The following is an 11668-nucleotide window of genomic DNA, read 5'->3' on the forward strand; positions in this document are numbered from 1 at the left end:
GGGCTGCCAGCCAACTAGTCCCTGCTACTCTGTAGTCAGAGGCAAGATGATTGCTTGAAACCAAAAGTTCAAGACCACTTGAGCAACATAATAAGACCTTGTCTCAAAATAAACTCAAGGGCAGAGAATTTATGCTTTTTTCTTCCTTTTTTTTTTTTGGTGGTGCTGGGGATTGACCCCAGGGCCTGTACATGCAAAGCAAGCACTCCACCAATTGAGCTATATCCATAGCCCCAAATTTATGCTTTTTTATTCCTCTTCCACTTATGACAAGTAGGAAGTTATCTAGAGAACAGGCTGGAAGTGAGCTTAGTGGGAATGCTTGTCCAGGATGTGTGAGGTCTTGGGATCCATCCCCAGGACAAAAGAGAGAGAGAGAGAGAGACCGTGAGCAAGAGAGAGATGGATAACTGAATAAAATGTTGCCTGAGGGCTGGGATTTTGGCTCATGAGGCCTTGGGTTCCACCCTCAGCACCATAAAAAAACATAAATAAATAAAATAAAGTATTGTGTCCAACTACAACTAAAAAATAATTTTTTTAAAGAGAGAGAGAATTTTAATATTCTTTTTTTTTTTTAAATATTTATTTATTTATTTTTCGGTGGACACAACATCTTTGTTTGTATGTGGTGCTGAGGATCGAACCCGGGCCGCACGCATGCCAGGCGAGCGCGCTACCACTTGAGCCACATCCCCAGCCCCTTAATATTCATTTTTTAATTATCGGCGGACACAACATCTTTGTTTGTACGTGGTGCTGAGGATGGAACCCGGGCCGCACGCATGCCAGGCAAGCGCGCTACCACTTGAGCCACATCCCCAGCCCCCAAAAATAATTATTTTTAAAAAAAAATGTTGCGGGGCTGGGATTGTGGCTCAGCGGTAGAGCGCTCGCCTAGCACGGGTGGGACCCGGGTTTGATCCTCAGCACCACATAACAAAAACTAAAAAATGCATTGTGTGTGTCCATATACCCCCAAAATAAATATTTTTTTAAAAACTGTTGCCTGATATGAACTGGAGTCACATAATTTAATCCCTCATCTGACTCCCAAATTTATAGAGAGAGCACAGAGCTGTGCGTGGTAGTGCATACCTATAATCTCAGCTATTTGGGCAACTTAGCAAGATGCTGTCTCAAAATTTTAAAAAATGAAATAAAAATGACTAGGGATATAGCTCAGTAGTAAGGCACTCCTGGATTCAATCTCCAGAACCCCGGTATCAAAAAAAAAAAAAAAAAAAAGAAGCAACACAGAAATATATATTTAATATAAGTAAGTTAATATATAAAAATGTATATATCTAGGGCTGGGGTTGTGGCTCAGTGGTGGAGCATCTGCCACATATGTGTGAAGCACTAGGTTAAATTCTCAGTACCACATATAAACAAAACAAATAAAATAAAGGTTCATCAACAACTAAAAAAATGTTTTAAATGTATATATCTATATAGATATATGAATATAGCATAAATATAAGCATATTCAAATATGTTGTTATGTGTTGCTTAACAATGGGAATTGTTCTTTAGTATTAGTGCAGACGTATTGGTAGCTGATCTCATCATTGTGTGTGTGAACATCACAGAATTTAAACAAGATAGTATGGGTACAATGATACAATGTTTCTAGGTGATATAGTCTCAGGGGACCATTGTCATATATGTGGTCTGTCACTGATGAGAATATTGTGTTGCAAAGAGAGAGAGAGAGAGAGAAGAGAAGAGAAGAGAGAGAGATAAATGAATAAAATGTTGCCTGAGGGCTGGGGTTGGAATGTAAAAAAAATGATAGGCTCCATTAATCCCACTCATCAGAGACCACCACTGTTAAATGTCTAAGGTCTAGTCCACCAGATTAAATTATTTTTTAAAAATAATATAATTTTATTGTTAAAAAAATTTTAAACCAAAAGTGAAGTGTTTTTTATAACATTAGAACTGATCCTAAGCATGAAACCTTTATTTGTTTTGTATTTCTGTTCTCTGATTCTGTTGGGAGGTGATGGTAGAAAATTAAAAAAAAAAAAAAAACAAAAAAACATGCTGAGTGTGCAGTTCAGTGATACAGAACTTGCCTACTAGCCTGTGCAAATCCCTGGATCAATCCTTAGCACTGTACAAAAAAGAAATAAAAGAATGAAAAGGGAAAGGGGTTGTGGCTCAATGATAGAGCACTTGCCTAGTACATGTGAGGCACTGGGTTTGATCCCCAGCACCACATAAAATAAACAAATAAATAAAGTTAAAAAAAAAAATGATAGGGCTGGGGATGTAGCTCAGTTGACAAAGTGCTTGCCTCTCATGCACAAGGCCCTGGGTTCAATCCCCAGAACTACAAAAAAAAAAAAAAAAGAATAAAAGGGTCTGGGGATATAACTCAGTGGTTAAATTGTCCCTGGGCCCTGGGTTCAATTTCAATCTTGAGTACTAGAAGAAAAAGGAAGGAAGGATAAAAGAGATAGGGAGGATAATAGGACTGAGGGTACAAGGAGAGAATTTGGGAATGGATCCTAGATCCAGCTCATTACTAGATGGAAATTACTCCTCCCCTCCCAGACCAGGGACTGAATTTCCAGAAAAGACTGACCCCCTGCTTCCCATTCATTGGCTCCTGGTTTCTTGGGATGTTTCTCTTCCTTCCTCAGGACTAATTAAAAGCTACAGATCAAATAATGAGTCTAGTTGGATGGGAATTCAGAAAATCATGAGCCTCAAAATGAAAGATGGTTTGACCCCAAACTGACCTTCCCTCTTGAGGAAGAGGAAATGAGTTCAAGTGGAACATACTGACACCCAATTCAGCTGCTCACATACATCCAAAGTAGAAAGTTTCTCAGATAGCCTGATACTTTAATTTGGGCGAGGACCAAAGATAAACATGTTGGGAATCCCCCAACCACTGGTATGTGTTAGAAAGATCTATACCCCATTAAAGCCCCATCCACTCTCTCACACGCAATCCAGATATACTCAACTGAATTAGAAAAGTTAGAAAACAAAATATAGCAGGGCATGGTGGTTCATGCCTGTGATCCCAGTGACTCAGAAGGCTAAGGCAGGAGGATCTCAAGTTTGAGGCCAGCCTCAGCAACTTGGTGAGTCCCTGTCTCAAAATGAAGACAAGGCAGGAAAGACGGTGGAATGAGATGGACATTATTACCCTATGTACATGTGTGAGTGCACATATGGTGTGACACTACATCTTGTACAACCAGAGAAATGAAAAGTTGTGCTCCATTTGTGTACAATGAATTGAAATATATTCTGCTATCATGTATAACTAATTAGAACAAATTAATTTAAAAAAAGAAATAAATTAAAAAGGTTGGGGGCCAGGTGAGGTGGCGCATAGCTATAACCCAGAGGCTGGGGAGACTGAGGCAGGAGGATCACGAGTTCAAGGCCAGCCTCAGCAAAAGCGAGGCGCTAAGCAACTCAGTGAGACCCTGTCTCTAAATAAAATACAAAATAGGGCTGGGGATGTAGCTCAGGGGTCGAGTGCCCTGAGTTCGATCCCTGGTAACCCCCCCCCCCAAAAAAAAAATGGCTGGGCTGTGGCTCAGTGGTTAAGCATCCCTGGATTCAATCCCCAGTACCAGAAATGAATAAATGAATGAATAAAATGTAAAGGCAAACATTGGGGCTAGGAATATAGCTGGGTTACAACACATGCTTCGCATGCATGAGGCTCTGGGTTCAATGCTAGCACTAAGATAAAAAGAAAGTAAAACTACTTGTGTAGTACTTGATACTGTGGGCCAAGTTCTGTTTGTTTGTTTGTTTTTTGAGACAGGGTCTCAGTAAATTGCCCAGGCTGCACTTAAACCCATGGGCTCAATTTCCCCTCCCACCTCTGCTATCAGAGCAACTTGGATTATAGGTACATGCTACCATGCCTGGTCAAATACTGTTCTAAGCACTTAAATACAGTAATACATTTAAATTTCACCAGAGTCCTATAGGGTAGAAACTATACTGTCCTCCTCACTTTACAGATAAGAAAACTGAGGCATAGAGGAGTAGAGCTGGATTTAAACCAGGCAGTTTGGTCCAGATCCATACATTGCCCGCCACCATTGGTGCTGGAGATAGAACCCAGGGCCTCAAGCACACTAGGCAAGTGCTCCACCACTGAGCAGCATCTTACCAAGCTCTTAACCACTTCCCTATGCTGCCTCAGGAAGAACATCATGTGCAGCATTTGTGGGCGGTGCATACCTAGTGAACCAATCCCTCATGCGTACCATATGGACAGTGAATCAGTTGGCCAAGGACCACTCTTTTGCTCATCTCCAGGGACAGAGCTTGGGATGGGAGAGCAGGGCTAGAAGCTAAAGGCAGTTAGGTGAAGGCCCACAGGACAAAGGCAACATGTGTTATAGATGGGGCACTGGGCTAGTTGCCACAGGCAAGGTTTAGTCTCTTTTGCCACTCATTTACTACATGCCCTTAGGCAAGTCACTTCCTTTACTTAAGTGGATTTTCCTCTTGGGGCTGTGGGGAAGCACCAGCACCTAGCAATACAATGCATGACATATAGTAGGTGCTTAATAAAAAATATGCTTAAGGACTGAAGTTGTAGCTCAGTGGGAGAGTGCTTGCCTAGTGTACGTGAGGCACTGGGTTAAATTCTCAGCATCACATATAAATAAGTAAATAAATAAAATAAAGGTCCATGGACAACTAAAAAACATTTAAAAAAATATGCTTAAGCCTGAATGGACAATCCCTACACTGTCTTTCAGCTCTTAGCACACAGAAGTCTGACATGAAAGACCCCTTCACACTCTGCCACCAGCCCCTTTGAAGCAAGCTTAGTAGGGACAAAGCTAAAGGAATCTCATTAGTCTGTCTCACCTATTCCCCCTATTTCCTTATCACTTAGGAATGTGGGGCCCCCTCATAGTTCCAACAGTAAATAATTATTATCATCTAAAACAACAAATCATTAACTAGACCCTAGATATTCTAGTCTAATAGACTTCCCACATGGGTAGCTCTTGAAAAATCAGGCAGAAGCTAGCCTCTCTCCTCTCCAGACATCTACTAAGCACAGCCATGGACAAAGCATATATATCTCAAAGATGAGTGAGAGTTTCCATGTGCCTTCGAGATCATAGTATGATTTCAGAGATGGAAAGTCTACAAATAACTGACTAAAATATATCAAGGTCTAGCTCAACAGGGCAGAAAGAGGAAATGGAGTTATTGTAAGACTGTCTTTAGTCTCAAGATGATGGGGGGAGGGAAAGATACCTGTATTTTGTTCTTAACCTCAACTCTGTAGCTTGAATGGGGGAACATGTGATTTTTCTGGACCTGAGACCACCGTCCATTGTCCATTTCTCCCCCAGCCTCACCCTACAGGAGCACTTCCACCCCACATTCCTCAAGCACCAGCCGATGCTATCTCTCCACACAGGTTGAGACCTGCAAGATTTGGAACATCTCAAATCTTCCTGTCTGGGAAGCAGTCTGACACCCAAAGGTCCTCAACCCCTTTCTAGAACAAGTGGGTCCCCCATGCCCATCTCAAACACATTCCAGGATATACCCTTGAGCCAGTCTCCCTCCATCCCTACCCTTTTTAAAGCTAGCTCTGCTTATCCTGAGAAGCCCAGGTTTGGGTGGGAGGGGGAAGGGCAGATACAATCAAAGGTGAGGCAGGGAGGGACCCACAGAACTGGTGTTCCCACTGGTACTGTTCCTGCCCTGATGCTTCCTCACCCTCAGTCACGCTGGGTGGGGAAAAGTCAGGTACAGACAAGATGTCCTTGTCCCTCAGTCCTTTACTTAGTTTTCATGTGGGGATACAGAACCTGATGGGCTCAGATGATGCCAAACAAATGGTACATTTATAGCCAGAGGCAGAGGCTGGCAGCATGAACCTGCGGAGCTGCAAGCTTACTCCTGCAGGAATGGCTTTGGGTTTGCACTAAAGGGTGGTCACAGCAGCAGACCAAGCTCCTGGACTTGTCAGTGGCCTGGAATACTATGCATTTACCCCATGTGCTTCAGAGATTGTCTCATCCAAGATTCAGAGAAAGGTTCTATTTGGCAACTGGGGATAGTGCCTGTACAAGAGAGGTGTGCAAGACATAGGAGCCTCAGGTCCTTTCTGCCCAGTTCTGCTGAAAAGCAATCTTAGCAGCTCTCAATTTGAGGTGTAAGCTTGAAGAATTTAGAAATACAAACCTTTTGCTGGCAATTCCACCTTTATCTCAAAACCTCCAGCTGCCCACTCACCAGAAAGAAACATTTGAGATGGGTACAGGTGAGGATGAGTAAATCAAATCAATAATCCATTAAAAGTGTTTATTTTTAAATGGAAAGGGGAAAGGGAGTAACAGAGTCAACTTTTGGCACCTTTCCAGTCCATCACCCCCATGTTCTTCCCAACACAAAGCACTGGCAGGAGCGGCTGCAGGACAGTCACAGTGAGATCTGTACAACCCTGGAGAGGTGGGATTCAGAGTCCATCCCAGACCCATTGTACTAGAACAGGGTTAGAGCTCAGGGGCATAGGGCTCCCCTGTGGGTGAGGGTACCCGAAGCTCAGCATCATGCCTTACCACGGTGAAGAGTCCCACCACTGCCAGCAGAGCCATCACCATGACAGCAGAGCAGATGCTGAACATGTTCCGAGTGCCTGTCTTTCGATCACTGTCATGGAGGACAAGGAGCCCTAGACAGGCCAGTAAGTGTAGGGGCACCCGGAACCAGTTGAGTACCCCAGCCTGCTCTGTCTCAGGGATCACCTTTCTCCGCAGGAAGCTCATACTGGGAAAGTACAGACCACAGGCCAACTCAATAAGTAGGAAGGCAATGAAGGACTCCACTGGACTCTCCTGGCCTGGGCTGGTGGAGAAAGTCAACATGAAGAGAGAGAAGACAACGATGAGGACAGCAAGGGAGAGTAGGTGCATGGGTTGAAGGTGGTACCTCTTGGAGGTAGCGATGCGGTACAGGGAAGAACCCAGCAGGCTAGCTGCCATGAAGCTGGAGAAGACAATGCCCAGTGGGGCCCCATGTGGGTCCAGAACAGGTGTCCAGAGGAAGACAAAGATAAAGATGACACTTTCAAACAGGGCTTGTATGGTGCCCAAAAGCAGCACACGACGGTCCGACAGGAGGCAGCGCAGGCCTCCAGCACAAGTCCTTGAGAAGGCACGCTGCCGGTCATAGTTCTCTCCCCAGTTGCGAAGGGCCAAGACACCAGCCAGAGCCAGCAGAGGGATGGCGGCCACAAAAGGTGCTACAGGCCCCAACCCCATCCAGCTAGCCACAGCTTCAGCTGCCACACCTGCCACTACAGCCAGTGCATGGTTCCAGAAGGCAGCTCGGGCAAAGGTAGCTGGGATCCACTCGGCAGGGAAATCATGCCGCTCCACGTGTTCATGGATGTACCAGGCCTCGAATGCTGAGAAGAGGAGGGCAGTGGACAACCCACCAAGTGCTCGGCCCACCAGCAGCACAAAGTAGTCCTGAGAAAGTTTGGTTAAGCAGCATAGAGAGTAAGTGAGGGAGAAGAGGACACAAGACTTCTTACGACCCAGCCAATCCACAAGGGAGGAGGCCACTAGGCCAAAGAGGACTGTTGAGGCAAGGCCACAAACATAGAGGATGGCAATTTGACCCTCCAGGAAGTGGTAATGCTGGTAGAGTTTATAGAGGTAGGGGGCCTGGAGCCAATCAGCTGCCAGGGCAAGGAAGTAGACCTGATAAAAGTCCAGTTGAAACTGAAGGAAGGAGGGATTGCTGCAGGCCCTTCCAGGAGGTTTAGCCCGGCATCTTGACAGCTCCAAACCCAGGCAAGAGGCCAGGAGGCCTACAAAAGCCAGGTAGGCAGTCACCAGCATGGTGGGCCCCCGGACGACCTGGGGAGAAAAAGGGGGCGGGGAGGATGAGAGTCACATCCGGGTAGCACTGTCAAGGGGCTGGGTGTCTAAGCAGAGGGTAGCTCCACCCAACCCCCCTGCCAACTCCACCCTACCCCCAAGAGCTCAGACTGGAGGGACCAGTTGGGTGGGTGGGAGGAGTGGCCCGCCAGAGCTGTCTCCTAGGACACTGTGGGGCAGGGAGAGGTAAGAGGAGGGCGAGGCCTGAGCATTCGCCCCACCCTTGCCAGGCATGGCAAAGAGGGAGTCCCTACAGTAATCCAGGTCCTGCAAATTCTAAAGGGGCTGCTACCCTCTTCCACAACAGCTTCTGCAGTTCCTCTGTTACCTTCCATTCTTGCTGAGAAGCCCATTTTTGCCCTCAGTATCTCGACATATTCCCATGCATCTCTCGCCCGCGCGAGCCTCTTGTATTGCTTCATGGTCACGCGCGTGCACCTAGATTTCCCCTCCTCCAGGACACCAGCACATCCCTGCGCCCCCTAGCCCCCGCCCAGAGCCACCACACCTGCTCGCGCCTTGCTCGGCCTGGGTCTCACCTGCTGTCCCGGTCTGCGGGGACACTCCGGACACGTCCGGCTCCAGGCCGCCGGGCCGCCCTCCCCGCTCTGGCTCTGGCTTCCCTCGGGTTCCAGCAGCGCGCCCGCCCCTCACAGCCTGCTTCCGGGAGCCTGGCAGGCCTCCGGCCGCCGCCATGATGATTTCGTCACGTGACGGGGGCGCGGCGCGAAAGCCCCGCCCCATCACTCCTCCTGCTTGCGCCCGGGCGCCGCGCTCCCGAGGTCGGTGTGAGGTAGGATGGGGAGGGGAATGGTCCGCGGGGGTGGCAGTTGCTGCTCCTGATCCAGCCTGACCCGCTGCCTTCTCGTGACACTCTCTCCGACTTGTGGGGCCACCTCGACTTTAAAACTCACTTTCTCTCTTTCTCTGCGCAGAGTGCCTGGGAAAGATGCCTGCAGTGCCTCAGATCCAGGAGCTGCCTCCTCTTAATGAATTTGGCTGCCCTAAGCCAAGACGGCTTCTGGTTTTGCCTCTTTTCGCAGCATAATAACCTCCAGACAAGAAATCAGTTGCAGTCCAGACACCTGAGGGAGGCGGTGTAGGGCTGGGAACTTGGACTGGATCCTCCGACAGACCAAGGTTCCAATCCAGCTGGTAAACTGTCACTTACCAGCTGTGTGGCCTTAGGCAAGCTACATAACTTCATAGCGTCCCAGTTTCTCTGTATGAAGTCAGATCCGTGCCCAAATAAAGAAGGCTAAAGTTCAGTGACAGCATAGCTTTAACCCATTAAGTCCTCAAATTTCAATTCTGTGAATAATATTTCAACGAAATTGACAACGATGCATTAAATTAGGTTGGAAATGATAATCTAGAGTTTATATAACTTATTAAGAATGAAAATACAGCTGGCGCATGCCTGATATTCCAGCTCCTGGGACAGCTGAGAGAGAAGGATTGCAAGTTCAAGGCCAACCTTGGCAATTTAGCAAGACCCTGTATCAAAAAATAAAAAGGGGGGTCGGGGAGTAGCTTGGTAGTAGAGTGACTATGGGTTCAATTCCCAGTGTAAAAAAAAGAAAATACTATAATGCCCTGTTTAGAGGTATCTTTCACATATATAAGCCAACCTATAAATAAGACATCGGGCAAATACCATATCCTTTTATACAGCATACAATATACAAAGTTCTTTTTTTGTCTTTAAATATTTTTTAGTTGTTGATGTACCTTTATTTTTTATTTTTTTATTTATATGTGGTGCTGAGGATCAAACTCAGTGCCTCACACATGCCAGGCAAGTGCTCTGCTACTGAGCCACAACCCCAGCCCCACAAAAAAGTTATTTTCATGACCTTTTCAGTTTTGGTGGGAAGACCCTTTCCAGTGGTACATGCCTATGATCCCAGCCCACTCCAAAGGCTGAAGCAGGAGGATGGCAAGTTCAAAGCCAGCCTCAGCAACTTAGCAAGACCCTGTCTCAAAAAATAAAAAGGGCTGGGGATGTGGCTTAGTGGTTAATTAAGCATGTCCCTGGGTTCAATCCCTGGTACCCACTACCAAAACAAAAAATTGTTTTGGTGGAAAAGAACAAAATACTTATATTACTTTGTGTGTGTGTGTGTGTGTGTGTGCTGGGGATTGAACCCAGGGCCTTGTGCATGTGAGGCAAGCACTCTACCAACTGAGCTACATCCCCAACCCTACATTACATTTTTGACAATATGTTTTCTGTTTTCCATGACATGGCTTGTTTTGACATTCTTGTTCTTGTTTGAGAATAATTTAACTTATCATGTCAAATCTGATATCTTGGACAGTAGTAGGTCTGGATCTTCTTCCTGGTGGTTTCTCATTGCATTGTTTTTGGAATGCTAAGCAGATGTCTTCCCTGCACCCCAGTAGTGATATTGAACCAGGGACACTCTACCATTGAGCTATTTTTCCGGTCCTTTACATTTTTTGGTTTTGAGACAGGGTCTTGCTAAATTGCCCAGGCTGGCCTCTTTTTATCCTCCTACTTCAGCCTCCAAAGCTGCTGGAATTACAGGCAGTGGCCATTGCACCTTGCTTAGATGTCTCTTGAAATCCAGCAGATTTATGAGATCTTTCTTGTCTTTTTTCCCAAATTTGTGAATAATTCGTGCATTTACAATGCACATCAATTATTGAGTGTCTGGAGGCCAATACCATTTTTTACCTCTAATAGAAGTAGAATATTTGGAAACCAACCAATAGTGTTTATCTGTATCATCATTGAAATTGTTAAAGGTACCCATTACCTTTGGTTGAGGTACATTGGCTGTGCTCTTTCTTTCTTCCATGTCTGAACTTTGCCAAGTGGTTCCACTGTATGATAGTTCATTCCAACAATGGCACATTTATTATCTAACCATTTTACAATGAAAATTTCATTATTTATATTGACTCTATAATAATCATAGGACCTTCTTGCTTGTTTTTTCCATTGATGTTGTAGATTTCAGAAGATACTTGTTAGTCTGTTTTCCCTTAAGGTACCTGTAGATTGGAATCCAGTATTTTTTTGGAGGGGGAGTACCGGTGATTAAATTCAGGAGCACTCGACTAAGCCACATCCCCAGCCCTATTTTGTATTTTATTTAGAGACAAGGTCTCACTGAGTTGCTTAGTGCCTCATTAAATTGCTGAGGCTGGCTTTGAATTCATGATCCTCCTGCCTCAGCACCCCGCCACCTCCACCTCCCAACCCCTGTCTTTGTCTCTGGGATTACAGGTGTGTGCTACTGCACCCAGCCTCCAGCACTTTTTCTACAATATAAATCAAAATTGATGCAATATCCCAAAACTCCACACAGTGCCCAGAATTTATAACCAAATCTTATGTTTTTTTTTTTAAATGTTTTTCTAGTTGTAGATGGACAGCATGCTTTTGTTTCATTTTTTTTAAGTATTTATTTTTTAGTTGTAGTTGGACACAATATCTTTATTTTACTTATTTATTTTTATGTGGTGCTGAGAATTGAACCCAGGGCCTCACATGTGCTAGGCAAGTGCTCTACTGCTGAGCCACAACCCTTGCCCTATTTGTTTCATTTTTATGTGGTGCTAAGGATCGAACCCAGTGCCTCACACATGCAAGTGCTCTGCCATTAAGCTACAGCCTCAGCCCCGAATCTTAGTTTTACATCTTATAATTTGTCTCAGCAAATTGTGTCTATAATAGGTGATAATCACTTTATCCACTATCGAAGATTCTTCAAAGATACCAAATTTCACACATG

At 45.3% G+C, this 11668-nt stretch overlaps 1 protein-coding gene and 1 long non-coding RNA gene across 3 annotated transcripts; one reads left to right on the plus strand and one right to left on the minus strand.

The window, feature by feature from the left end:
* Window positions 1–6307: 6307 nt before the first annotated feature.
* On the minus strand, window positions 6308–8538 carry Mfsd5 (major facilitator superfamily domain containing 5). Of its 2 annotated transcripts, none has more exons than XM_027949929.2 (2): window positions 8444–8538; window positions 6308–7883 (listed from the first exon to the last, which is right to left on the minus strand). In XM_027949929.2, the coding sequence occupies exon 2, from the start codon at window positions 7863–7865 to the stop codon at window positions 6513–6515; it is 1353 nt and encodes a 450-aa protein (XP_027805730.1). In that variant the 5' UTR covers window positions 7866–7883; window positions 8444–8538; the 3' UTR covers window positions 6308–6512. The 2 variants fall into 2 exon arrangements, with proteins under 2 accessions (XP_027805730.1, XP_027805731.1); XM_027949930.3 differs by lacking the exon at window positions 8444–8538 and adding an exon at window positions 8233–8376.
* A 65-nt stretch (window positions 8539–8603) lies between these two features.
* On the plus strand, window positions 8604–9275 carry LOC117794873 (uncharacterized). The gene is made up of 2 exons (XR_004618745.2): window positions 8604–8697; window positions 8840–9275. It is a non-coding gene; the product is annotated as an uncharacterized lncRNA (long non-coding RNA).
* The last annotated feature ends 2393 nt before the right edge of the window (window positions 9276–11668 follow it).

Source organism: Marmota flaviventris, chromosome 3 (assembly GCF_047511675.1).
Source record: "Marmota flaviventris isolate mMarFla1 chromosome 3, mMarFla1.hap1, whole genome shotgun sequence".
Taxonomy (NCBI): domain Eukaryota; kingdom Metazoa; phylum Chordata; class Mammalia; order Rodentia; family Sciuridae; genus Marmota; species Marmota flaviventris.